This window comes from Ochotona curzoniae, unplaced genomic scaffold, assembly GCF_017591425.1.
Source record: "Ochotona curzoniae isolate NIBS_2020 unplaced genomic scaffold, NIBS_Ocur_1.0 scaffold_3171, whole genome shotgun sequence".
NCBI lineage: Eukaryota > Metazoa > Chordata > Mammalia > Lagomorpha > Ochotonidae > Ochotona > Ochotona curzoniae.
In genome coordinates this window covers 3,833,443-3,859,849 of record NW_024467104.1, presented here as the reverse complement: position 1 = coordinate 3,859,849, position 26,407 = coordinate 3,833,443, and the positions used below count along the sequence as shown (strand labels likewise).

The window sequence follows — 26,407 nt, the reverse complement described above, 5'->3', positions numbered from 1 at the left end:
GAAATTATTATTCAGTGATCTGGCATCTCAAGCTCACATCCAGATCAGGGTTCTATGACTATGAGCCCAAGGCTAGAGGAACCTTCAATGATCTGATGTTAAAAATCTAAAGACAAATGCGAAAATACGAATGAATTCATTTTTTTGCAGATTAGAAATCATATAGTTTTTTTTAAAAAGATTTATTTTATTTTTATTACAAAGTCAGATATACAGAGAGGAGGAGAGATAGAGAGGAAGTGAAGCTGCCGGGATTAGAACCAGCGAACATATGGGATCCCGGCACGTTCAAGGCGAGGACCTTAGCCACTAGGCCACGCTGCTGGGCCCAAGTTTTATTTTTTTAGAGCTGAATTTTAGAATTTTATAGATGAAAAAGATTTTTTTCTCCAATTACAGGAGAACTCTTTCCCCCTAATTATATGGAATATCCTCCATTGAGCATCCCTGTCAAAATGGGTACGGCACTTTCTCTACACCTGCCCCTGTTTTGTAGCACTCAACACGTATAGCAGATGGTCACAGATGGTGGAATGTTTATTAATGATGTCTTCCTAGGATAATGGTCTTTGTAGGTAAGGTGCTAGTATCTATAAATAGGAACAAGAACCAAAACAAACAGGATGGCTGTGGACTTAGCCTTGGCATTTTAATGATGTTATCGCCAAGCATGACTTTCCTTCGGAGACTATCTGCAGCACGTTGTGTTTTGTTTATACGGTCTGCTAGCTAACTGACATGAGTTTTCAAGTACTCTGAATGCCTCTTTTTTTTTTATTCCCAAAAGATAAACTGTGGTTTTTGAATCTACGTTTCTCTTCATACCCGTTTAGCGCTGACCCAGAAAGTGATTCCATCATAAAACCTGCTAACTGTAACTTAGTAGGTTATGCAGGTGTTGGGTGGACAGTTGATTATTTCAAAGATCACAAGATTTGAAGAAGGTGATTTGGGTGTGAAAAAGTCTCTCATAACTATGAAATTTGAAACTTTTGAAAAGTTACCTTTTATTTATACATTCTCCGAATCACTTGTAAAATAATGCTCTTTCTTGCTTTGAGAAGAGCAGATAAAACTATTTCATAAAATACTTTGTCACTTGGAAATATTCTGTAAATGTGTCAATTATTACTTGAGATTTGGGTGTTCATTATAGCCTTTTAAAAAGTCATTCTTCTGCCTCAAGACAATGTGGCCATGAGCGTAGAGCATGAATTTGGAAAGGTTAAAGCAGATGAAACATGCCTAATTATGCTGTTGGTGCACAGAAAGGGTTGGGTAGGGCTGCTTAAGGCTTTCTAACAGATTATGGAGTCTCTAAGAATATGCTGGGGTCTGCCCCACAGTAATATATGTGGAGTAGATTCCGTACTGTTTCTCATTATCACGCCTTTTATTTTTCTTAAAACAGTGATGCATAAACGACCCCACAAAACTACAAATGTGGAAGGAACTGAAGGTAGTTTAGGAGCAGCATGAAGCAATTATTGATTTTTTCCATCAGGCTTGGAGTCTGTTGCTGACAGAAGTGATGAAAAACATAATATTACCACTACTGCTGCTGAAAAATGAAAGCAATGCAAAGGCTAGTGTGAGATCACATTCCACAGTAATCACTCCTTTTCTGAATATAAGAACATCGTCCCAAACACGAAACATGACAACACAGTCTGCCATAATCGTTATGTTCTCTGAGTGTGAGAGAAAGGAAAATTAGTCACTCCTTGCAAGAACCAGCTATAAATGTGAAGCAGATGTGCAGGGTACTTCAAAAAGTGTGGACAACTATATCTGATGGAAGCTTGAGCACTGATACCTAAGAAAAATAACAGAAAGCAGAAGAAATGGTTCAAGGTGAATCATCATTTTCTACTGGAGCGAATTCCTCATCCTGGAGAGGTTCTGCTAAGGTTACTTCTGGTTCCTCCTCCTCTTCTTGCACAGGAATAATTTCAATGTCTTCTTCATTCTTCGGTTGGATAGATACTTCAGTGAGCTCTACCTCTTCTTTCATCTGAATTGTTTGTTCCTTTTTTTCTTCAGCTGACAGGAGAACCACATTCTAGAACACAAAATGAAACCTTTCTTGACTTTTGCCATTGCTACCTTTCTCAACAACCTGTGCATATTCATCAGACTCTTCCTAGCTAATCTGTTGTCTTGGTTACTTACTGACTACTTTCACATATCGAGACTGAATTCCCAAGTGCTCAAGTCCTGATCAGATAACCCATTTATCCAAACTCAAGTCTGAGTAAATCTTGAAGGGCTCCAGATCATTGCCACTTTTTTCTGGAATGAACATGCAACAATGAGATAAGAAAATTGCAGTTACAGAGGGGTTTGGTACTAGTTGTGATTTTCCCAGTGGATATAACTCTTGGAAAGGGAGTTTCTGTTCCTACAGGGCAAACGACTCAGGAGAATGCTTTATTATTATTTTCAAACATGAGAGTATCTTCAATGTTCCAATACAGTCACATATAAAATAATTTCACTCATCCCTGCATAAGGGGTTTGCGTTTTGACATAAAATATGCAAAAAAGTGAAGGAATCACATTTCATAATGAGATACTTTGTATAAGCCCTTGCAAACTCTTAATTTCTCTTAAGTTCTTTGTCCATAATCCCATTCTACTCTGTACCTTAGGCACCTAAGGTATTTAATATGTGTCCAGTCATTCCAGTTTAACACTCTCATTTAGAACTACATGTGCTCATGTTCACATGGATATACACATAATTATTATGTGACCAATCAGTTGTGTCTTTGTTCCCTTTCTGTGTATAGTTCTTGCCTACACTCTGTGAAACAATGTTACTTTTATTTGCTTCTGGCTTAATCTTCTATTTAGTGGAAGATTAACCATGGCAGTGTAAAGTAACTTGAAAGGATGTTATCATAAAAATAAAAGGGAAAAAAGGAAGAAAAAGGGAGTGAAAGTTAGAAGTTTAATTTTGGGCTTAAAATTATATAGGCAAAATCCATGAAATCTCTAAATAGATAAAGAACTAAAACACTGCTTTGTAAGTTTGGTAGGTTTTGAGGTATATTAAGCCTACTTCAAATATTCAGTGAAGTAAAATATTTTGCCATCCAAGAGATGTAAATTTATTTAAATAATCTTTAATTTCAATCATAAGAAACAATGTGATATTTTAACCATGGTTGTGTAAGTAGCAACAGGTCCCTCGGACATGGAGAGGTTAATTTTTTAGACAAGATATAATGGCTGTCAGTTTCATTCCATATTAATATTTAAAGCAGCAAGAGCTGTTACTTATGAACATAAGTGCTGCCATGGACTACTGAATTAAGAATGCTCCTAACAACCTGGGAAATATCTCTGAGGACAGAAGTTGTTGACATGAACAGAAGAAAAATTAAGTGGATTTCAAAACCATTACATGTTTCTCGGGTATAACATGATAGAAGTGATGACTGCGATCTGCCTTCATTCAACCGTCAAACATTCCGCTTTTACACATTAAAAACAGAATTATGGCAGCAGAATGGCAGAAATGATTACTAAGAGAGTGCATAAAACCTGTAACCCTCCTCACTATCTAACTATGGAATTACAATTTCGAGACATTTTTCTTTACTGTTGGCATTTTCTGCTTTTCCAGAAACATGCCAAGATCATTTATCCTGAAATTCCTGCCTTCTAAGTCTCATGAGATACTATCCCATAAATGTTCTTCTTTGTGGATCTGAACTTTCTGGAGGAGGGGTTAGAGACATAGTGACTGCTACTCACAGCTTTGGGTCTGGAGCACATTCTTTTCCACTCATTTTCAACAATCCCAGCGGTCACAAGTTGCTGGAAGAAGGCAAAGATCAGCATCACAGAGAAAATGCCCTGGAAAAAAAACAAAAATGAAGAATAAAGGTAAAAATGCAGCAGTAGCATAAAGTACATGGTTGCTACTAAATCAAAAATTACACTGTTTCCAGCTATAGGTGATGTGATGTCATGCCTCTCAAACTCTATACTAAACACTCTTGAGGGAAAAAGCATTTGTTAGGCATTTATTTCATGTTTATCTTAGTCATTGAGGATAATCAATGAATATTAACATGATTATTGATTAATAATAAGTAACACTAAAGCAAGCACATAGCACTTCATCTGCAGCAGGCACTGTTCTTGGTGTTTTGTACATATAAATTCATCAATCTGTGAAACCAGCTCTATAATTAGTGTTGCCGTACCTATTTAACAGCTGAATGAATTAGAGCAGAGTGCGGTTAAATCACAAGCCAAAGCTACACAGGCCAAAAGGAGCAGAATGAGTAAGAATGGACCCAGAGTTGATGCTCACGGTAACAATTCCCCAATTCCTCCCTAGAGAAAACAAATTCCCACTTACCAAGAAGACAGACTGTACGCTGTAACAGTACTGTGTGGATGGGGGGTTTTTCTCAGAGGGGATCACTGGTTCACAGTTGTATATGTTAATAAGTGGTGTGGGGGTTCTAATAAGATTCAGACTCTCCATTTTTAAAAAATGGGAGATTTTAATATTAACTATGTCCATTATCAAAAGAATTATTCCAGAAATTGCCGTGAAGAGGCTCAGTGAGTTCATTATCACTTTTCCTTTGACCTGAAATTAAGACACATGATTTGTTCGTTAGGTTTCATTTTCCACTAGGAAAATATATGATAGGAGAAAATTCTAGATGCCATTGCCTCAGTCATAGTCACTGAGCCTAAACTGTATTAGAGTTCTTTCCTTGGTTTTTAGTCTCTTTGTGTGGATACATAATTTTTGCGTCCCTTTCTCCTTCCCTGTCTCCCCCATCTATTCTAACCACCATCCATTCATTTGCCAAGCCAAAATTCTAGTAGCCATCCTTAATAATTATATCTTGTATTCTTACACATCATTCATGGTCACTATTGTATTCATCAAATATTTCTTATATAAATTAAGATAAATAATACTTAATTATTGTCTATATAAAAAGTAGAGAAAAGGGTTTCTACGTTCTACTTAGTGGAATAGTACTATGAAAATAGATTGGGAAAATGTGTACCATCACACTGGAGGAAAAAGCAGCAACAATGCCACCACCTGCATTCCATGAAGATACATTGGTCATGATTAGTTCCATTCTACACTCTTTCAAAGTGCACTAAGGACTGAAGTTTCTGGGTAGCACAGAGACTGTCGGAGTGAATATTCTACATTGCAGTGCTGGTAAAATGTTGAAAAAATACTTGTGATAAGTACTTATAAGGGTTTTGAGCTAATAACCATTTTATGACACCTATTTCATGCCTAGTCGTGTGTTCTACAGATGGGAAGACAGTAGGTCTTAACTATTTGAATAATTTGATTTTACTGAGCAGTTTTCCCACCCAACACCAAGTTTGTTAGATCACTTCCTTAAAAGAACCATCTCAATACACTCAGTCCCTCACTGGCTTTAAAACTAATACAGTTTAGTAAACCTAAGAGTTATGGGAAAGGCTTTTCTTGGGGGGAAAACTTGCTGACATCCTCTTCCTGGATATAGTAAGTCCCCAGGAATTACATGACTGATACCACCCACAGCTCTTTAGAGTCAAACACACATCACTCTCTCATCCTCGTGCTGATTTTCTCTGGCAGCAAGGACTCTTACCTCCATCTTACAGGTGAAAATTCAGAAGTGCACAGGAGTAGCCTGGCATGCTCAAGGCTACCAATTAAGGCTCTAACTAGACCTTGAATCAATTACATTGAATATTTTCCTAACTCGTGGTCTTGAAGGAATGACACAGCTCTTAAAAAGGTCTATTAATTCCACACAGCATATAACATTCATGGTACTGTAAATGCAGGCTTCATTGTTTTGCCTTTAGTTCTGGTTCCACAGATGTAGTTCAGGTGGATCTCTCTTCCAAGTTTTAAATAAATAAAATCACAGGCCACTATAGAGGGTCCTTTGATTTTTTGTGGGTTTTTTTTTTTTGAAGGAGTGAGGATCTGTGATTCTGAAGCTTCTTAAGGGTCCTATTTTCAACTGAGAGAATGGGTATTTCTCTGATGTGTGGGAAAAAAAGACATAGGATTACTTGCCAGACTCTTCCAGGGGCTTTTCTCTGCTGCCACCAGGAGTGATCCAGAAGTAATATACTGTAAAAAGAGAAGCAGGGGAAGGTGGGAGAAGGAGAAAAGGTGGAGACAGAGGCAGATTACATTTTTATATTAAGAATTGATTGTAAAGAAGTTATCTGTGCTTCTACCCCTTTCAGTAAACAATACTCCATCACTATCAGGGCCAGTCACTTCACAGCAGTTGTGTCTTTTCTTTATTTAGCCTTAACCATGTCCAATCCCTGTCATCCAATCATCTAGGGGATCCAGTACTAGGAACATAAGACAACAAAGACAGAAATCACACCCTCTCAATTCATAGTCACAATTTAAAAGTTTTATCTTTAATTTTTCCCTTTATTTATGGAGATGATCTCTGGAGATCATGACACTTCAAGTCATGTTGACACCAATGAAGAATGAATCAGTATAGCAGAAGGGAGTTGGCCTGAATGTGATAGTCTCTACTAAGCTGTTGGCTGCTTTAGGAAATGATGGTTATTTGTCATCTTCTTCCTTAATGTTCACAGAGGATATTCATTCTAAAAATTTTGAAACTGGATTCATTTTCAGAGTGGAAGCCATGAAAAGTCAGCTGGAGATAAACATACTTCAGCCATACCATGTCTGGGCAGAGTAACAAAGCAGGAGAACATGCCCGTGAAACAAGTAAAAGTGGGTGCTGCTCTGTGGATAGTCAAAGGAAGATTTATTTGGGATAAGGCTAATTTCACCAGGTGATACAGCAGCAGAAGAATGGCAGGGAATGAAAAGATCGGGGTGGGGGAAATGATGTGCTACATCTATTCTGTTTCACTTTCGCAAACACTGTGCTGGATGGTGCAGATGTTCACTGCCTTTCCCGTCAAGGTTTGTGGCGGAAAGGTCCTGCTTCGAGCAGTCTTACTTTTCTTGGTAGATCCTCGTCGGACACTCTGCTCTGAATTTACACAAAGCATGATCATCAATGGCCAACCATGGGATTCACAATTATAGTCAGCCTTTCTTCCCACCTAGTTATTTCAACTGGATAACTGACTTCCAACCCACCTATTTTCTTGAATGCAGAAATAATTTGTGCTTTAAATTAGTTACCATAAGAATTCCAAAATTATTTCATTTCCACTCACCATAATGCCTCCCCAGAGAGGATACCACACAGCCACACTGATGGGTACATGAAGACCCCCGATGGGGATCATCAGGAGGCCCCCCAGGGCAATGTGGAAGAGTCCATTCATGATCTGGACAGCCTGGGGAAAGAACACAGGTGCTGATGGATGATCTGAAACCACTGATGGCAGGTGAAGGTAAGACTGGTAGCCCTGGCTGCTGATGTGGGTCTGTTCAGAATGGGTAAAGAAAGAAGACAAGGTGCTAAACTGAATTTTGCTCTTTTGTTACACAATTCTGCATATCCCACCACTTGAGGGCATTATCAAGGAACAGGCAAGCCTAGGATTTTAACAATGGACTAAGAGATGCCAAAAATACAAGCCTTCAAACCAAAGATGTTTTATAAGGTAAGGTCCCCGTGAGCAGTTGGTGCTGTGGTGTCGTGGGTAAAGCTGCCATCTGTCGTGCAGGATTATATATTAGCACGTGTGTATCTCTGCTGCTCCACTTGCGATACAGCTGTCTGCCTATGTGGCCTGGCTATCAGGGACCTTACCACCATTGCAGGAAACCTGGATTGAGTTCAGCTTAATCAAGTCCCAGGAATTGTGAGCATTTAGGGAGTGAACAGACAGATGGATGTCTCTCTCTCGCTCTCTCCCTCACTTCTTCCCACCTCCCTCATTCCTTCCTTTGCGCAATCACTCCTTCCTCCCTCTTTCATTCCGACTTTCAAATAAACAAATAGATAATAAATATTTTAAAAATAGAAGAGAGACAGTAAAATTGTATTTTCAGGTGAGAAGATTTTATATATGCTGAATTCTGAGGATTCACAGACTCGCATAAAGCTATGGAACCAGTAAGTTCGATGTTGTAGAAAATGGGGCTGGTACTGCGGCATAGCAAGTAAAGCTGCTGCTGCAATGCTGACATACCATATGGGCTCGATTTGAGATCCAGCTGTTCCCTTCTGATCCAATCTTTGCTTATATGCCTAGAAAAGCAGTAGAAGATGGCCCAAGACCTTGGGCCACATTGGAGATAGGAAAAAGCTCCTGGCTCCTCTCTCCTAGCTTCAAATCAGCCAAATTAGTTTTTGTGGTCATTTGGGGAGTGAACCAGTTCTCTCTCTCTCTCTCTCTCTCTCTGCCTCCTCGCCCTTTCCTACTCTCTGGAAATCTGTATCTCAAATAAATAAATCTTTTAAAAAAATCACCTTGTGAGATGAATCCGGTGATAACTTTTCTGATACCTCCCTGTGCTGTCCCACTGGATCAGGGATAGAATTCTGCACACAGCTTTATACCATCAGCTTTGGAGGCTGCAGACTCCCCAGGCTGTGGAATACAGGGAAGTGACTTACCCCCAAAGCCTTCGATTCCCGCAAGAAGCAGCTTTGTGTGGGGCCCACCACTGGAGACGACTTCCTGAAGGATACTTTTGGAACAGGCTGCAGGCCAATTGGGCCCTTCATGGATCCCGATGGGCACTTTGCACTCACTGAATTTCTGGGTGTTGTCATTTCACTCTCAATCCTAAAAGTGAAACAAATAATGTGTGCATATATGTCCACATGCTTTGGTTGATTTTCGTCCCTGATGCTTTTTTGGAGGACATATTTTTCTGATTTGTCCTTGACTGTTGAGGTGGCAGCAGGAGAGTTTGGTAAGGACTGTCCTCCACATAAGGAGGAGCTCTGGACTTCTACCTGCTCCAATGCTGCAAGTCATGTGGAGGAGGCTCTCTGACGTCATGTGAGCCCATGGGCCCTTAGGGCCCTGGGGTTTAACCAGGGAGTCTTCTGTTTTCTCTGAGACTTTGGGTAAGTGCTTTAAAAATCTCTGTGCCTTAAATTCTTCAACTGTAAAGGAATAATAGTTTGCATCGTATAGAATACTACAGGATATAATGAGCCGATGGTCTGCACATGGCTGGTATAACTTCATTTAGGGGTAGCTCAAATATCAGCTGTATTTTCTCTCATAATGTCCTTAAGGAGAATATTTGCTTCATGACACTTGCCACTATGGGAAGTTGTCTTATTTACTTGTTTGCTTCTGTCTGTTTCCACAGATAATTCCACCAAAGCAGAGATTTTTGTGATTTTTCTTAGTATGTAAAATAATGGCTAAGTAACTTTGTAATAAGCATTATTGAAGAAAATCAAACCAATCGTCTGTCTAAATATTATTTTATTATGTTGTTGTTCTTGTTTTTTTCTTGCCAGAGCATTCATTTCAATTTTGTTAGTCTATAGAGTAAAAACCATAATAACACTCTCTTGGAGGAAATCAGTGTGCTATATCATATCTGAATGTATCAAAGTTACATCATTATTAAAGATGTTGAATGAGGCACTGGGTCTACCAAATGAACTATCCATGGTATCAGGGTGCTTTGCGTCTTCTATGGGGAAGATGTATCCAGCCTTTCCCATAATAACTCTCTTCTTCAAATAGATCTCATTTTTTAAATGAACACAAATCAACCGAAAACAGGTCATCTGTCTGGGACATGGACCAGAGGGAAGAGATGAGGCTAAGTGTTTCTCATTCGACTTTTTCCGCTGCCCTAGATTACCAGCTGTCCTGTTTAATAGTCTTAGTGATTTCTCTGTGCCACAAAACAACCTCCCAAAGACCACTGACAATAAGAATGCATTCGTTTAGCTCACTAAGGAGCTTGTAAATTGACCTGGTCACCAGGAAGAAATTTTAGAGCTGCTAAACCCTCAAAAACCATGCCGTTCACTTCACAAATGTGGAAGCCACACTTGGGTAGGGGAGATGGCTTGGTAAAATCCTCACAGTTAGGAACAGAGCCAAACTGCTTGACGGTCTTCAACATTTGGAATGTTGATGGTCTTTCTGCATCACAGCTAGTCGAGATCAGAGAAAGGTGTATAGTTGAGCACCCACTGTATTCCAGGGACACTGTCATTTTTCAAACTTTCTGAACAGCTTTCTCACTAAGCAGGCATTTCATTTCCTCTGGGATGATATGGAAATCAGGTTAGAAGAGACTAATTAGTTTTACCAGTGTCTAATGGCAAATATGGAATGTTCTAGAAGCTACTCTCCGGAGTAGTAATTTTACTGAAGATAGAGCACGAAGGTCATTAGTTGTGATACTGGAAAGAAATTATTGGAGTATCGTTGTTTTAATTTCTCCCTTATCAACTTCTTGATCTGGGTTTTGTCTGCATTATTATTGCTTTTATGCAAGTGAATTCTACTCTGGCTGTTTCTGTAGTCACCAAGGGCAATGATAATCCTGTTCGTGGTGTTGGTGGCAGTGGTGAGAGATGCCCAACAGTGGCAACTATATTTTAGTGAACTCTTCAACAATGGATATTACTATAAGACAGTAGTGTATAGCCATGTGTTTCTATATGACTCTTCATTTTTTTCTAAAGTGCGCATATGTAGATTTTTATGCCAGGTCACTATAGGCTGACTGTGTAATAAAAAATATCTTCACCCCATGGAAATATTTCAAAAAATGAATATTAAAGGTCTCTGAAGCCCTACCTTCTCAGTTATCAAAAAATTTTTTTTCAATGACTTAAAACTATGTAACACAGTTATACTCAAAAAACACTTGGCAGATTGGTCGAGGTTATTTACTGTTTTACTCAAGATATGATAATGGGATTTTTATTTCAGCTTAGCACACATCACTCCATTTTATTGCACACAGCAACTTCTGTAAATGAATTTTGACTTCTAAAGGCACAGCCGGTTCTGTGTCCATCCTCTGAGGAAGAGCTCATAACTTTGATTTTTGGCTTGAATAATGACTTTTAAGCCCCCAAAATCCCATCATCTAATGAGCAGTTTAGACACTCTTGACTGTTGTGAACTTCCTCCTTTGCTGATTAAAAAGCTTTGCATTTTTATGCTTTCCTGCTCCTGCGCACTTTTCTCTGAGGAAGAACGCACTTCCGCTCACCCTCTGCTCTTCAGCCCATGTCCTTATATGAAGATGTTAGATCTTGCCAACAGGCTCTCCTCGCATCTACTGCCTTTTATTCCGTGTGTGTGTTATTAGGTAGCAGAGAGAATTCGTCCCAGTTCCGTTGCGTTGCTACTCTTGGGTCTCTGTATAAGGTGGGATGTTATCTACATCACCCACAGCAACTTGTTTTGACAATATCAGATAATTGATGATATTATTACTGCCCCCTGTTCCACTTTTTTTTTTGTTTGTTTGCTCATGCGCACTGTGTCCCAGTCCCAGAATCTACTTTGCTTAACCTGGCCATGTCCTCAACCACTGCCCGGAAGCCCTGTTCCTTTACCCGGCTTCTTCACGGCTTCTGTGCTCTCCCCCCACTTCCTCAACATGCACTCAGTCCTCACTACTTTGCAATTAGTTCCTGTCAGAATCATTCAACTGGAAACACTATGTGGAGACTGGGCTTTTCCTCAGGCATCATGCCTCAGGGAGCTTTATTTCAATCACCTCTACGTTAAGAATTGAAGGCACATTTCTATCCATCTGGCCGAATACTCCCCTTCCTCTGTGCTGTGTTTCCCTCTTGAACATCTTTCTTCTATCTGGTGTTACCCTGTGAATATGGGGTTCATTTCCTGGATTAGTAGGACAAAAATCCTTAGTATCCACCCCACAATCTGTCTCTCCCTAATCTCTCATCCACAAGGCTGCTGACCCAGATTCCCTAAATCTCTGTTCAGTTCATACTCTTCCCAGGCGTAAGCTCTTACTCTGTCATTGCCTCCTGGAGAACGAGAAAGTCTGGGTGACAGGACTTTCAAAGTTCGTGTCCTACTGTCCCCTTCTAGCACCACTGGTCTGAACTTAGCTTCTGCCTTCTACTTTGAGTCCTGTTAGCTTTGAAATGCTGTTTCTTCCTTGCTCCTCATTTTCAAACTCATTGCTAGACGCTTACGTCACCTGGGGCTGGTCTGACTCTCCTTGCCTGACCACTGAGTGTTCTGCTCAAAATCTCATGTCTTTACCTTCCTCATTTGCCACTAACCACTTTCCAGGTTAAAATGCAGTGCAAACAGTTCCAAGTGTCAATTCCCAATGAGGTCATATTGGGAACCTGTTTCCCACAAATTGTAAGCCTTAAGGGGAATATTAAATTGTTACGTCCTCAAAGCAAGTTTACAAATGCCCAGAATGCCAGCCTAAATGATGATCATTTCAGCTTACCTCCTAATTAGTGAGATTAATCCATTTTATGAGAAATGCTGAGAGGGAATCACACACACACACACACAACACACACGAGAATGACACACAAATACATGAAAGTTTCAGGAAAAATATATTCCATGGTTAAAACGTAATCTATGTCGCCTTTGTGAGAACATTCATGTTGCCAGTGCCTACTCTTACTGTTTCTTACATTTTGGTGCTGAGGCAGGTTCTGTGCTCAATCTGCTATCTAGTTATATATGCACACACAGACACATTCAAGAGCATCTTTGGAGAGAGAAGAATATTTAAAACACAAGGAATGGAGTTATTTTCATTATGGCTGTAACTATTTTCTTACTTGGTACAAAGAAGTCCTAAGGCTTTCAAGATTTTAGTTCATTTAGTCTTTGCAATGGGGATGCTACTACTATTTCTCTCATTTTATAGGTGAGCAATCTGAGGCTCACTGAGGTTTAGTTACTTGCCCAGTCATACGGCTTGTCAACGCCACAGGTCCAATTTGAATCCAGTGAGTTAGAAGCCATGTTCTAAGTTACATGCTGCAATCTACTAACCTTCTTGAATATTGATTGCCAAGGGTAGCTCTTGAGAGGAAGAGTGGTTAAGGGGGTGGATAAGCAAGAAGCCTTGATCTTGCACCTTTTCAAATCATGACAGCATCGGAAAGTCTGACTGGGGAAGCCCTGTAATTAAAACCGAGACCCTCCAGTGTTCAAGATCATCTTAAGCTTATTTATCACACTTTTAAAACCACCAAAAAGAAAGCAAATCATTTCTTACCTGAGTCTCCAATCTCAAAGGTTGATTTCGTTGCTGTGCTGGCTGTTGAGCTCCGTTCAATGCTGCAGGTTTCTCAACCACACTGAGCGGGTGAGTGAGATAGGTAAGGTGTGAAGCTGGGATTTCTGATTAGATACCAGGTGACAGGAAATCGTAGCTTCTGCTACTGTGGTCTTTGCTCCAATTACTTTGGTTTGATGTAATCTTACCATAGCGAAGGAGATACAAAAAAGTTTCTGTCTTACCAGGCGGTTTCACTTCTTTTAAAAGATCCCAGGGGACTGCCTGGTGCCCTTCATGCTACCTTAATTAGAAGAACTTTTGTAGCCCCCACCCTGCAAGCAGGTGTGGATGGTGGGTCCCTAAGGACCTCTAGAAACTCTCCAGAGATAGGACGGACTTTTCTCTTCTTGCCTCACTTTTAGGAGTGAGTAGGTGGGCACGAGGCATCCATGCAGTGACTCAAGCATCACTGAGCCCGTACACCTGAAAGTGCCATGATTATCCATCCCTAAATATGATCTTAATTTTTTCATGCTTTGGTTCTTTTGGGCCTTGTATGGACTGTGTCAGGTTTAGCAGGAGAGATTTACAAATGCACTTTGATGTCCCCTGATGTGTGCCCGGAAGTTCAATGCAAGCGTTATCCTCCAAATAAACTGAAATCACATTTTTCTAATAATAACCTCTTCTGTTGTCTAGTTCCTTTACTGTTTTTCTTTTTTTTTAAATCAGCCTAGGCTAGAACTGCATGGCCATCAAACACAATGCTAAGCCAAATTTGGGAAATTGAAGGAGTTGGTGGCACCAGGATAATATAAAGGAGGTAAAAGAAACATTGCCCAAAGATATTGTCATCATCATCTCCTTCCATCGGCAACACCTTTTGGTCCATATGTAGAAATTTTAAATCCATTTTTAGTTTTTAGATTCCTTGTCCATTACTTTACACAGGTCTATTGTTGGACGGTATTTAATCTAAAGGATTGAGATATGGCAGCTTTACTATCTTTACTACTTAATCAGGAATATTACATGAGGATAGCATTGTTAATTGGAGATAGCTTTCTCTCGCTAACCTCTGCCACTTGATGCTGGTTTGGAGCAATGGGACTTGGCCTAGTGAGCAGACATAGTAATGAGGAGACTGATTTGTACACAACATAAATATGCCATTACCCATTACTATGAACTTTTGTCCTCAAGAATTCTGCGTTAAAACCAAGCAGTTATTTCTTAGAAATTCCGAAGAGAAAGGAAATAAAGCCATTAGATCCATTATCCATTCAAGATTCTCAGTGTGGGTCTACTCATATCTGATAAAATGCCTGGATAATTCGTGACAGGGACTTTCATTCCATGTAGTATATTTACTCCTTTTGTGTTACTACAGAATACATGAGAAAGGTAGCTGATAACAAGGGTTCTGGAGGCTGCGAACTCTTTAACCAGGGGCTCCTGTGTCTGGAGAGGGCCTTCCAGCTGTGCCATCCATGGTGGAAGCTGGGAAGGGAAGGGAAGATATTTGCGTGCATGTGTGTGTATTATAGACACTGGGGAAGGGACCAGGACTCGTATTTTTATCGGGAATTCACTCTTAGAGTAAGTGGCTTATTCCTGTAACAGCTTTTAAACACTCCATGCACAATCACCTCTTAAAGGTCCTACGTTTCAACACTCCTGCACTGAGGATTACATAGCACCCAAGATCTGATTGTCAGGCCTTGTTTGCATCCAGGCTGCTGAGGCTTTACAGATCTGTGTGTCCTTGCTAGTGAGTGTGGGAGCAAAGTCAGAACTTGGCACTTGTGTAGCCTCAAAGAGACTCTGACAGGGACTTACATAACCTGATATTTTCCTTCTTTTCCACTACTTTTATCCCGTTTCCCCCCAGTTAGTAATGGGCTGTTGGCTGCTTTGGTGTTTGTGGCTGATGAAATCACCTAGATGTCTCAATTTGTAATTTTTTTGTAAATAAAGCTGAGTTCCATCAATATGGACAAGTCAACTTTTTTGTTGCCTTTGTTGACTTGGGCTGATGTCCTTGCAGTGCTTGACCATGTTGAAACTGTCATTACATCAGATTTGTCAATAGCACCTTGTGATCCATCATTCCTTCCCCTCCCCCTAATGAGTTGAGTAGTATTTGATGAACTCTATTGCACACTTGAAATACTTCTCTTTAAATTAAGCCTCTTAGCCTGTAGTGGTCATTTGGCTTGCAGAAGATAGTCTCTATTTTAAAAGTCCACACGAAATTCTGCCTTTGGCAGCCTCTGTGCCACTTGATATCAGGACTGGCTTTTCAGATTTCTGTGCCAACTATGTTATGAAAAATAATGATTCTACTTTAGTTCTTTCTCCCATCAGAGTAATCACCACCAGCTTAGTCTGTACTAGGAAATAATATTATGGCATGTTTTCAACAGCTCAGCAGGGCCCTGACACCCAGAATTATTTGCTGTTGAAGGGTTTTCATTTCAGAGACTGTGCAAGGAGATGCAGAGTCAAAGTGAGTATCTAATGGGCAAATAAAATTTTGTTACTGATCACAGGATCCCAACTTAAACTTAGAAATACATAACACTAAGAAAGAAAATGCAAACATAGGTATTTAGGAATTACACAATTGAGTTCATCTGTCTGATTTTTAAAGGTGAAGATAGTAATATTTGTTGAATATCTACCTTTATGTATGTCAAGCTCTGTGTAAAAACTTTGCAATACATTGCAATACATGTAGCATTGATTCTATTTTTTTAATTGCGTAAATTAAGTTCAGGCAACGGGGAAAGCTTACCTCAAATTGCACAGCTAATAAGTGACAAAGCAAGTGATGTTTAGAAAGAAAAGCTCATGTATGTATGATAATTATAAATTACAGCTACTTAAAAGCTTTGATGATTAAACCTACTAGGCATGCCTTAAAACCCCTTACAATTGTACATCACAGATTCAAACTCTTAAGTAATATCTCAAAATTCACACATCTTAACATTAGTAAGTTGCTAGATATTTTTCATCTGAAGCTTACTTCGTTAGAAATAAAGAATCCACATGTTTTTCTTCTGCTCTCGCTCACATTGGCACATGTGCTGACTCAAGCTCCTCCTAGCTTGTTACAGAGATGAAAACCTGTCTGCTTCTTTGAATGCATTAGTTTATTTCTTTCAGTTAAAAGCAGAAACATGCCATGGGATTTGGAGTTAGGGATCTTGATTCGAATTCTGCCTAATCTCTTGGTTCTAGCTCCATCTTCCTTTGTAGGCTCAAGAAAGTTACATACTTTGAAGTTCAGCATTCTTGTCTGTGACAAAAAGGCAGCCTTGACCTGTAGAGGGTGAGGTGTCAATGAGATGGTACCGGTAACATCTCTAACAACTAGCAGAAACTCGGTCAGTGGAGGACAAACTAAGACAGCACTTGCTAAAATTACTACAGGTCTGGGAATTTCCTGTAGTACTTGAACTTTTTAGGGATGGATTTCCTGTAGTACTTGAACTTTATTTTCCCCACAGTAATACTTTTCCTGTACATTCCTCTTTTTTTTTTTTTTTTTTTTTTTTACAAGGTGACAGGGGTATACTCCATAGACTTCAGGTCAGGAGATAGCACAAAAGATTTAAAGCAAAAGACCGCAAAAGAACCCAGTTGTCTACCATTAAGCTAGAGTAAACCAGTGGCTCCCAAAGTTAGTTTTGGGATCATCGGAAAGTTCTGAAAAACTACCAAAGCGTGCCTCTCATTATATTCTGATTTAATCAGTGTTACACTGGGGTTTGCAAAATTTCTTCAGATGATTTGCATATGCTGTCATTTTTAGGAACTAGTGCATTTAAGAGATTTGTGGAAATACAAATCAATGCCATTCTCTACACTAAATATTTTTTCTAAAATATGATTATTTCAGTAAAATGTTGTTCGTATTAACATATGACGAGTCCTAATAATTTCGAAGACATGAAAGGATTCAAAGAACAAAATGGTTTAAGAAATGCTGGCAGTGGGATTAAGAGCTTGGTCTTCAGAGCCAGATGGTCAATTACCACAATGCCCTTGTCATTGCAAACTTTGAGTCCAAATAACCTTCTCTGTGCTTCCGCTTCCTTGTCTGTAAGGTGGATAGAAGACTGCAGTTTATGTCTTAGCATTTTTGTAAGGCTAAATGATTAGCATATGCAACACTCAATGCGATGCCTGAAACACACCAATACCACCTCGCTTTCATGATTGTTGTGCTTCTGGTTGACCTGGTTATCTTACAGCAATGACATAAAAGCTGTAAGCTAAATTTTCCCCCAAGAAACTCACGCCTCCACACAGTATAGACACAGCTATGGCCTGTATTTAGTCTCTTATCGGAGGTCAGCAGTAATTCCGTAAGCCAGAGAAATTAGGTGCGCGTGACCTTGGGTTGATCTTGGTAAGGAACGATCACCACATTGCCGCTCTGTGAGGAGGCATTACGAACAGAAGCAATGACACCAAGTGGACGATTCCATCTGGGAACGAGGGGAGACGGTGCAGCCAGATGACAGAGCATGTTTTATCAGCTAAAATGTCCCCAGATCTGCCTGTCTTAGTTACTCCCCTTTACTCAGGGAGTTGCCATCCTTAGGATTCTGTGTTCCTTTAAATAAGATTATAACACATCTTTATTCTCACGATGCTGTTCAACAAGTTTCGTCACACTCATCATCTGGGTGGTACACCAAAATTGAGAAGGACAGAGAAATGAAGAATTCAATAATGGTGAAGATCATCAACATAATCAAGATTCCCTATAACACGAGAATAAAAGATACAAAGAGTCATGAGATTGGCAAAGGAAAATCTGCAAGTCTGTCAAGTTTTTCTGATGCTCAGGAGTAAAATTAATGGAGGACAGTATAATCTGGCCTCGCCTGGCACAGAAAATTGTGTTATTTTCTTATAAAAAGTCACATAAAGATACATTTTCTAAATTCAGTATAAGAGAACTTTCATTTTATAAATAAAGAAATAATGCAAAGTGATGTATGTGAAAAGAGTGGTGTGTGAAAAAGAAGGTGATGGAAAAAGAGGCAAAAGCAGAACAGTAAAGAAACAGAAAGGAAAAAAAAAGAAAGTTTATACAGGCCTAGCAACAAAGGAACATGCAGAAAGAAAGACATGAAAAGAAAACTGCGCTACAGGTAGCATCTTGTATATATATATATATATATATATATATATATATATATATGTTATATATATATGTAATTTTCAAAGAGGTTTGAAGTATTTTGTATTTTATCATCTTGCGGTCAGTAGTCCAGAAAATGTGTACTAGTGCTAGGCTGGTTAAGTCTTAAAATATTCTGGGGGATAATTTTCAGAAGTTTTGTTTATTTATTTAATTGGAACGACAGAGTTACAAAGGAGGGAGAGGTACAGAGGGCTATCTTCCTTCCTCCTGGTTCATTTTCCAAATGCTCTCAGTGGTTAGTGCCAGGCCAGACTGAAGCCACAAGCCCGGGATTCTTTGGCTCTCACTTGGGTGGCAGTGGCCCAAGTATTTTGGCTGAGTGTTGATGCTTTTCATGCCCATTAGATGGGAGCGGGTCAGAAGTGGAACAACAGGGACTAAACCTGGCACCAGCCTTACCATAACACCAATATCCTGAGTCTTAAATTTTATATTTTCTATATCAAATTGCAGGGGTTAGTATAATTAACATTCTGTCTATAGTCATTGTTTTCTATCGTGTAATCACAGATTAAATAAGCGCTCATTTGAGAGCCAAATGGTTCTTCATGGTTACATTGGTGAGGTGATTTGCCATCGTTCATTGATTCTTCAGTGACAGAAACTAATTTATTTCTTTCTCCTTCTCTTTTTGAGTTTTCTTGTTTGTTTGTCAGACCACTCTGGATAGTATCATTATTATACATATGTATTTAGTATTCGGATGATTTAGTTTCTATGGAGATATAACCTGGTTTAGAAGGCACGCTTGTTTTTCACTTAATTCTGAATCTGCCAGCTTTCTAAAATATAAATATCATTTTGTATTTCTACCACTGATATGTACAAATATAATAACACCCTCTTCACATTCTTTTCATCGTGTTCCTGACGTTGGTAAGTCTGAAAGTTTTCAATTTTTTATGCCAGTTAAGTGATTGTAACTATTAGTCTATTGTTAACTGACATTTGCCTGCTATGAATGTGTGTATTTCCAAGTTTGGCATTTGGATTTGCTTTTTTTTTTTTTTTTCATTTTAAGTTACTTCCTCATACTATTTTTTTTATAAATTGTGCCATTTGTTATTGGTCATATGCATTCTCTGAATAGAAACATGAAATTTTGTGTCGTCTGCATTAAAAGCGCTTTTCCAGTTTTTAAACCTCCAACAACAGCTGATTTGGTAATGATATATTCTCTTATATACTGTCAAATTTGATTTCCTACTGTTTTTTTCCAGACTTCTACACAAAGTTTACAAGCTGTAATTAGCTACGATTTTTCTAATAATGTGCTTATCATATTTTAGAATCAGCACTGTGACAGTTTCACACACAAAGGTGAACTGAGAATGTTATTTTTGAAAATTTTCTGAAACTAAATTTGGTATTTTTTCTCAATATTGAAGAACTAAGCTGCGTCTAGGCTGCTTCTTTCTTTTTGCAAAGCTTCAAAAATTACAAATGTTACATCTTATTCCACATAAGGGTAATTAGCGTTCTATTTTACGCTATATTCTGGCAGGGGGATTGACGTAGTTTTGAAAGATGAATTTTATAAGGAATTTTTGTCAATTTCACCTAAAGTGTCACGTTATTTTTGTAAGACTGTCCAAAATATCCCTTTAATGTGAACAGCTAAAATGTTTACGGTGATTCACCTTTGTTAGATTCTGATTTGGTTAATCTGCCTTTTTCTTGATCAATTGCCAGGGTTTTAGCAATTTATCACTCATTTTAAACCTTAACCTTTTAGCTTTATTGATTGTCTGTATTGTGTGTCTTATATTGTATATTGTTTGATTTAATTCTAATGTTTCTTATTGTCAATTTCCTTTTCATTTAATTTCAATTTATAATTTCTGAAATTCAATATTTAGTTAATTTTTAGTCTTCCATCTTTTTCAATATTTGTATTTAGTTGGTATGAATGTTTTTGTTATTTTATCCTTGATCTATTTTGGATTTCTATCTCACCTTCTTCAATTTGATATTTTAAAAGCTATTTTTGTTGTCATTCAGTGCAGTTCTTATAGTATGGTGTGAAGAAAACTTGTTTTGTATCAGTTGTGGTAATTTTTTCTCTTTTGTCAACTGACCCTTTTATCACGATAAAAGTCCTATGTCCTATGTGTGGTAATTCTATTTGTTCCATGTCTACTTTCTTATTATTAGTATAAATGTCTCTTGTAAAAAGAACACAATTGAAAAATTCACTATGGCAATCTCTTTTAATTAGAGTACAATATTGCAAAACTATCCTTTTAATGATAATCATGGGAATTACCAACTACCTCTTTGACTTAAAATAGGTGCCATGAATTAATGCTTTTTGCTGACATGTGAATTCTCAAGGTAGGCTTTTTAAAATTTCACAATGCCTAGTGTAATATTTATCAAGTATTAAAGACTCCACGTATTGTGATGAATTTAAAAATACATGTGCATCTACAACATGATTTAGGTGGTGCAAATAAATATGAAGATATCATCGGCTATTTGGTCTAGAAACACGATAAACTTACAATGAATAGCACAGTAGTACCATCACATTCATCGTTTTTTGCAACATAGCCACAGATGTAGTTTTGGTCTATAAGAAAGCCAAATATGAGGAGAACGATTCCAGATGCTGCTCCCAGGGCACTAAGAGAATTCAGTATTTGGCCGGCCTTTATCTGAAAAAGAATAAGAGCACAACACGGTGACTCACTATAGACGAAGCAGTGAACGGAGAGCCTGGAGCGCAGGATTTACGCGCTTTGCCATGCCACAGACCAGCTGGGTGATTATACGCAATCCATTCCATTTCATTGAACTTCAGACCTTTGTCCACAGAACAAGGGGATCCAGTGAACTTGAACAATGCCTCCGGGACTCCCATTCTATATCTAAATTAATTCCTACTAGTTGGATATATGGGATCACACAAAACAAAGGAGTTAATTGGGTGGCTGTATTGCATAATATTTTGATACGCTGGTAAAATTCATGACCCATCTACAGTTTTAAGACCTGTTATGTTTATCGTTTAACTTACAGAAGATGTTCTTTACCAAAGATCATTTATTGACATTGATCTCCTTTAATCATTAAAGATAATTGTAATTTATGTACAAGTTGCAATTTTACACTCATTTAAAGTTTAACCCTGTAAAAATTTAATGCTTTTATTTCAGAGAGAGAAAATAAACATATGCTACTTGAGTGCAGTCCAGGTCTCACAGGTGAGAAGAGGAGCCCAATTATGTCACCCATCACTGCTGCCCCTGAGTCTGCACTGGTAGAACAATGGAGCCAGGAGCCAGAACCAGGTAACCAACCCAGGTACTCTCATGGGGGACACTGACATCTCTACTACTAGGCCAAATGCCCACCTGGCAATGTATCCTTTCCTGATTATGCTTAGGTTGTCTATAGTGTGTCTTTCATATAAGACAAACTAGTGCCTATTAAAGTGTCTGGTATGCACTAGGTAGCACAAATACTTTAAGAATTGATGATTGACTTCTTAGAATAATCATCCCTACTCTATTGTTAATTGATTGGGAAACCTGGATAAGTCACTGAGTTCCTCTAAGCTGGATGACTTAGCAAATGTTTTTCTGACACAACGAGATAGAAAGAAAATGCCATCGGTGCATATCATTGGCACCTTGTAGGATTGCTAGTGGTCCAGTGATTTTCCAGATTCATTTTCAAAGCTAGAGCAAATTATTTCAAATTCATGCAGTTTTAACAAATATAACTCACCAAAGGTCTTGTCATTTTTCTCTTTAGTGAAATTAGCAACGCTCCAGAACTAATGAACTGTTAAAAAGAACAAATATTTTAGTGATGAACATCTTTAGCTGAAGTGACAGAGTGTTTACAGAATAGATCCCCACACATTTTCTTTCTGTGTCCTTCTCCTGAGTTCACGGTTCTCAGGGCGGTGAGACGATATGACTGTTCACAAATGATTAGTGGACAGAATATTGGATTAGAAATCATTTGTAGATCAAATGACTCATTTGAACATGTAAAGTTTTAAAACTCCACTAAGTTTTAGTTCTCTTATCCATTTTCCTCTTAACAGCTGTTGTTGACTCAGCCCTGACAGTGTCAGAAAGATGTCCAATTAGTTCATAGTCAGTAAGATTGATTCTGTCTTATAACATAATGTGTCCTTAGTGGATAGGAACATAAGGGGGAGGTGGAACTGATGTGCTGGTAATTCTGAAAGGCAAATGGAAGTAGAGCAAATGCAGGAGCATCTTACACAGTGGAAACTTCAAATGTAGTTACAGTAACCCCTGTTTAAATGTGGTAATATTTCTCTACCTCATCGCTCCTACTCTTACTCTTTGTGTTGAGTCCTTATAGCTTGCTGAGTAAGAAAACACTTTCCCATACTTTCATTCTTTCACTCATGGTTCTCGATTCTCCTTTGGCAGCCTCATCTTTGACACCCAGAGTTCCCTGCTCCCATCCTTTGTGTGTGTCCTCACCGGTGACTTATGGTGACTCACCCTTCAGAACTCAGTCAAAGTGAAAATGCTTCTGATCAGCATCCTTTCTGTGCAGATGCTTTTCCTGCAGAGGGAAGTCTCTGTGTCTGTTGTTACTCATCTCATGTGGTGGAAAGATGAAGGACTGCCCTTTTATGAATCTCCACAGCCTGCCTATTCTTTGGCACTAAATTGGGTGCTAAATTAATGTTCACTGAATGATATTAAATATTCTAAACTAAATGCCCGTTGTGCAAATCAAAATGTATGCTTGAGAGGCCCGCTGACTAAGAATTTTTTGCTTTACTTACACACGCATTCAGTGTGTATACATGACAGTTGTTTATCACACTGCATTTGCACTTTTTTTTTCTTTCCTTGCTCAAATGGGAGCCCACTGAAGGAAAGCCTCTTGTGTTAACTTTTGGATTCTGGTTGCCTTCCTTTCCATGTCTGGCTTATCATAGATAGTAACCAATTCTGAGTGGGTGAACAGAGCAACAGCTTAAAGGCATGAAGGAATAATCCTGGAGGAACTTCAAGGGTCAGGGATAATATGTAAAGAACTGGTGAATTAAGTGGTAATGTTTGGGCTTATTCCACATCCCTCCTCCTCTTCAAAGAATTTCATATAAGTGAACCAGCTTATGTCATAACATCCCCATTGGCTTCAAATTCAACTTGAATCATTATACTCACAAAAATAGGACCCCAGACTGGATATCCTGAAATAAATATAAAGGGAAACCTTGGATATGGATTTACAAAGGAGAAATGGAAAATCATCCCAAATGAAAAGATCATAATTCCAAACAGGATCTGGAGAGTCTGTAAAGAAAGGAAGAAGTCACGGTGAGGCAGAAGCAAAATTGTAGCTTTTCTTCCATTTAGAAGATACTTTGGATAAAAGGCAGTTAATCCCTTTTTTTTGTAAATAAGGAAAGGAGCAGTGCTCCTGAGCCCTTTCTGAATTCCTGTATCTGGTATACAGTGGTCTATGAAATCATCTGAGTTGTTGTGCACATGTGAGTAAATAGATAAATGAATGAAAAGATGGATATTTATGCTATTTTAAGAGCCTCTGCAAAAGACCATGTGTAAATATAAACATATTTGACAAATAGTCAATCTGTGAATTATTTTTGAATAAGAAATTATAATGTACAATAACCCAGGATATTAGTATATGACTTACTGTTGTCAACTATGTTTTCATTTTCCTTTTTTTCTTGGAAACTATCTAGAAAAATGTCATAATCTCTTGGGAGAATGACTTGAAGGAGCTTGTAAATCTTGGCTAATTCATAGTTAGAATAGAAACATAATCCGTACTCTTTGAATAGCCTGGGAATCGAAATTGGAATTCCTCACTACCTTAAACACTTCTGTCATCATGTATTTCTTTTCTATCCTTTTCTCTCTTGGTAGGACACAAGTGTGGTCATTCTTACCCCTGAGACTTTCATTTTTGCAACTAGTAGTTTCTCCAGAGTGCTTTGGGATTCATAAGATGTAGCAGTCATGCCTGTTGGCTGATAATCCGGGACATTGATCTCTGGAGGAAATACCAGAAACACAGGACTGTGTGTCTCTCTTGACGCCATGGTGGTGTAGTTGGTATTCTGAAATGGAGGGAAATGAATTCTTCAGTCTAGACCATGTTGTTTTCCTGTCCCAAGGCTCTCTGGAATGTTGGCGATTTTTGTGCTTTGCCTTGGAATTACAGAACCATAGAGTCACAGAGTCATAGAATTCCCCAGGGGAATCAAAATCCTGAAGGTTAATAAGTCAAAGGCCCATACTGGAGAAGAGAGGACATGACCGCTAGTCTGGAACACGCTATGATAACGGTCTCTGGTCGCTTGTTAGTTTTGACAATTTTTTTTTCTCTGAAATTGTTCTTGTTTCATTTTTTAATTTAATTTTTCCTTTTGTTGTTATTATTTCATGATACAATTCTATTGGCTCTGGCATTTCCCTTACCCCCTTCCCAAATCTCCTCCTCCTCAAAGAGGTCCTCTATATTATTACAATAGTATAGTTCTTCATAAACTGTCGTAAGTCCATCATAGCAGGCATCGACAATGGCAGAGAATCCAGCATCCTATTATTAAGATATATTTAACATTTTCATTGGGAGTCCATTTTGACCTGAAAGTACGCACATACTACAATATGTCACTGAAGAAAAGGAAAATTAGAACCTTCTTGAAGAAAACAGTGCTACTGTATGACCTATGAGTCTGTGACAAATTTAATGAGGAAAAAAAATGTTTGAAGGAATGAAAATAAAAACAAAAGCATGAAAAATCCAAGAGATATAGTTACCACTGATCTTTGTTGGTGATATGTGTCTCCTGTAGGCAACAAATAGATGGGTTTTGTTTTTAAATCCAGTCCACTAACCTATGAAATTTCATTGATGAATTTAAGCCAACAATGAATACTTTGAATAATATAAATACATGGTAATTTGTTCCTGTCATTTTAGCAGTGGGTTGTTCATTGATTTAGTCTTCTGTTGCCATTTTACTGGGATGTTCTTCACATTTGTCTTTGGCTTAGGTGGATGCTATTCCTTTTCTCTGTCAAGAGAACATCTTTAAGTACCATTTGTAGGACAGGTCTGTAAGAGACATATTCTTTTTAGTGTTTCTTTGCTGTGAAAGAATTTTATTTCCTTTCCAAAGACAAAGGAAAGTTTTGCTGGGTAAGTTATTCTTTTTATGACAATTTTTGCTTTTACAATCTGGAATGTGTTGCTACATTCTGTTCTGGCCTGTAGAGTTTCCTGTGAGAGGTCAGCTGTTCCCACACTGCCTGTTTGGGTTTTGCTGCTCTCTAATCCTGGTCATTTCAAGCAAACCAGCAGGATGGGCAGTTCTTTTTCTGGGTTCACCTGCTGAGCTCCTGGTGAACTCCCCTTCCCACCTGGTTGCTGGTGTAGTTCTGGCCTCTGGTGGAGTTGAGGTCACCACTCACTGACTCCCACTGGGGTGTCTGGTCACTGTAACATCACACCACTTTCTCCATTGCTTTCCTGTGTCCATTGGTCTCCATGTGCCGCTGTGCTGTCAGCCTGTTCCTACTTTGCCAGATATTCTTTTAAATACCATCTGTGCAGTCATTATCTAGTTTTCACAAAAACTCTGTTCTGTAGATGAGGAAACTGATGTGGGCCTGGAGATTGTTAGAAGCTTTTCCAGTGAAGTCCAGTTGGTGATACCACTGAATCAAAATTGTAATCCTGCCGATTTAGCTTCTGCTCCCATCAACGTAGCTGATACGTCATTATTTTGCCTTGAGTACTTAATTTCACTTCCAGTAGGGCATTAAAATACTTGTCTGTGATAAGCAATTCTACGTATGTATCCGTTAGGATTCAAAGGATTAAAAACTGGCATAGTAACCACAGCTAAAGAAAGATAAGCATGTGTGTCGCCAAACGCCCCAAGGAGACATCATGACTTGGTGGAAGATCTAACGGATGAGAAGAGACCCACACCCTTCTCAGGACTCCATCCTTCTGTG

General features: G+C 38.6%; 2 protein-coding genes across 2 annotated transcripts; both read right to left on the bottom strand.

Annotated features, from left to right (window-relative positions):
- Positions 1-521: 521 nt before the first annotated feature.
- On the bottom strand, positions 522-13,339 carry MS4A1 (membrane spanning 4-domains A1). The gene is made up of 7 exons (XM_041004033.1): positions 13,181-13,339; positions 8,574-8,745; positions 7,222-7,344; positions 6,074-6,130; positions 4,376-4,612; positions 3,763-3,864; positions 522-2,062 (listed from the first exon to the last, which is right to left on the bottom strand). The coding sequence occupies exons 2-7, from the start codon at positions 8,730-8,732 to the stop codon at positions 1,850-1,852; spliced, it is 891 nt and encodes a 296-aa protein (XP_040859967.1). The 5' UTR covers positions 8,733-8,745; positions 13,181-13,339; the 3' UTR covers positions 522-1,849.
- A 4,169-nt stretch (positions 13,340-17,508) lies between these two features.
- Positions 17,509-24,565, bottom strand: LOC121172335 (membrane-spanning 4-domains subfamily A member 5-like). Its single transcript, XM_041004194.1, has 5 exons — positions 24,328-24,565; positions 23,576-23,704; positions 22,140-22,196; positions 20,912-21,064; positions 17,509-17,961 (listed from the first exon to the last, which is right to left on the bottom strand). Exons 1-5 carry the CDS (start codon positions 24,478-24,480, stop codon positions 17,854-17,856), a joined length of 600 nt encoding a protein of 199 aa, XP_040860128.1. The 5' UTR covers positions 24,481-24,565; the 3' UTR covers positions 17,509-17,853.
- Between the last annotated feature and the right edge of the window lie 1,842 nt (positions 24,566-26,407).

Bases quoted from the DNA above. Each gene is read 5' to 3' on its own strand.
- MS4A1 (XM_041004033.1), bottom strand. From the start codon at position 8,732: ATGACAACACCCAGAAATTCAGTGAGTGCAAAGTGCCCATCGGGATCC. The intron at 6,131-7,221 runs GTGAGTGGAAAT...CTCTTTTTACAG, and splicing joins CTCTCTGGGGAGGCATTATG to TATATTACTTCTGGATCACT. The intron at 4,613-6,073 runs GCAAGTAATCCT...TCTTAATTTCAG, and splicing joins AAAGCCCCTGGAAGAGTCTG to GTCAAAGGAAAAGTGATAAT.
- LOC121172335 (XM_041004194.1), bottom strand. From the start codon at position 24,480: ATGGCGTCAAGAGAGACACACAGTCCTGTGTTTCTGGTATTTCCTCCA. The intron at 22,197-23,575 runs GTGAGTATAATG...TCTTTTTAACAG, and splicing joins CAGTCTGGGGTCCTATTTTT to TTCATTAGTTCTGGAGCGTT. The intron at 21,065-22,139 runs GTGAGTTATATT...ATTCTTTTTCAG, and splicing joins GAAAAATGACAAGACCTTTG to ATAAAGGCCGGCCAAATACT.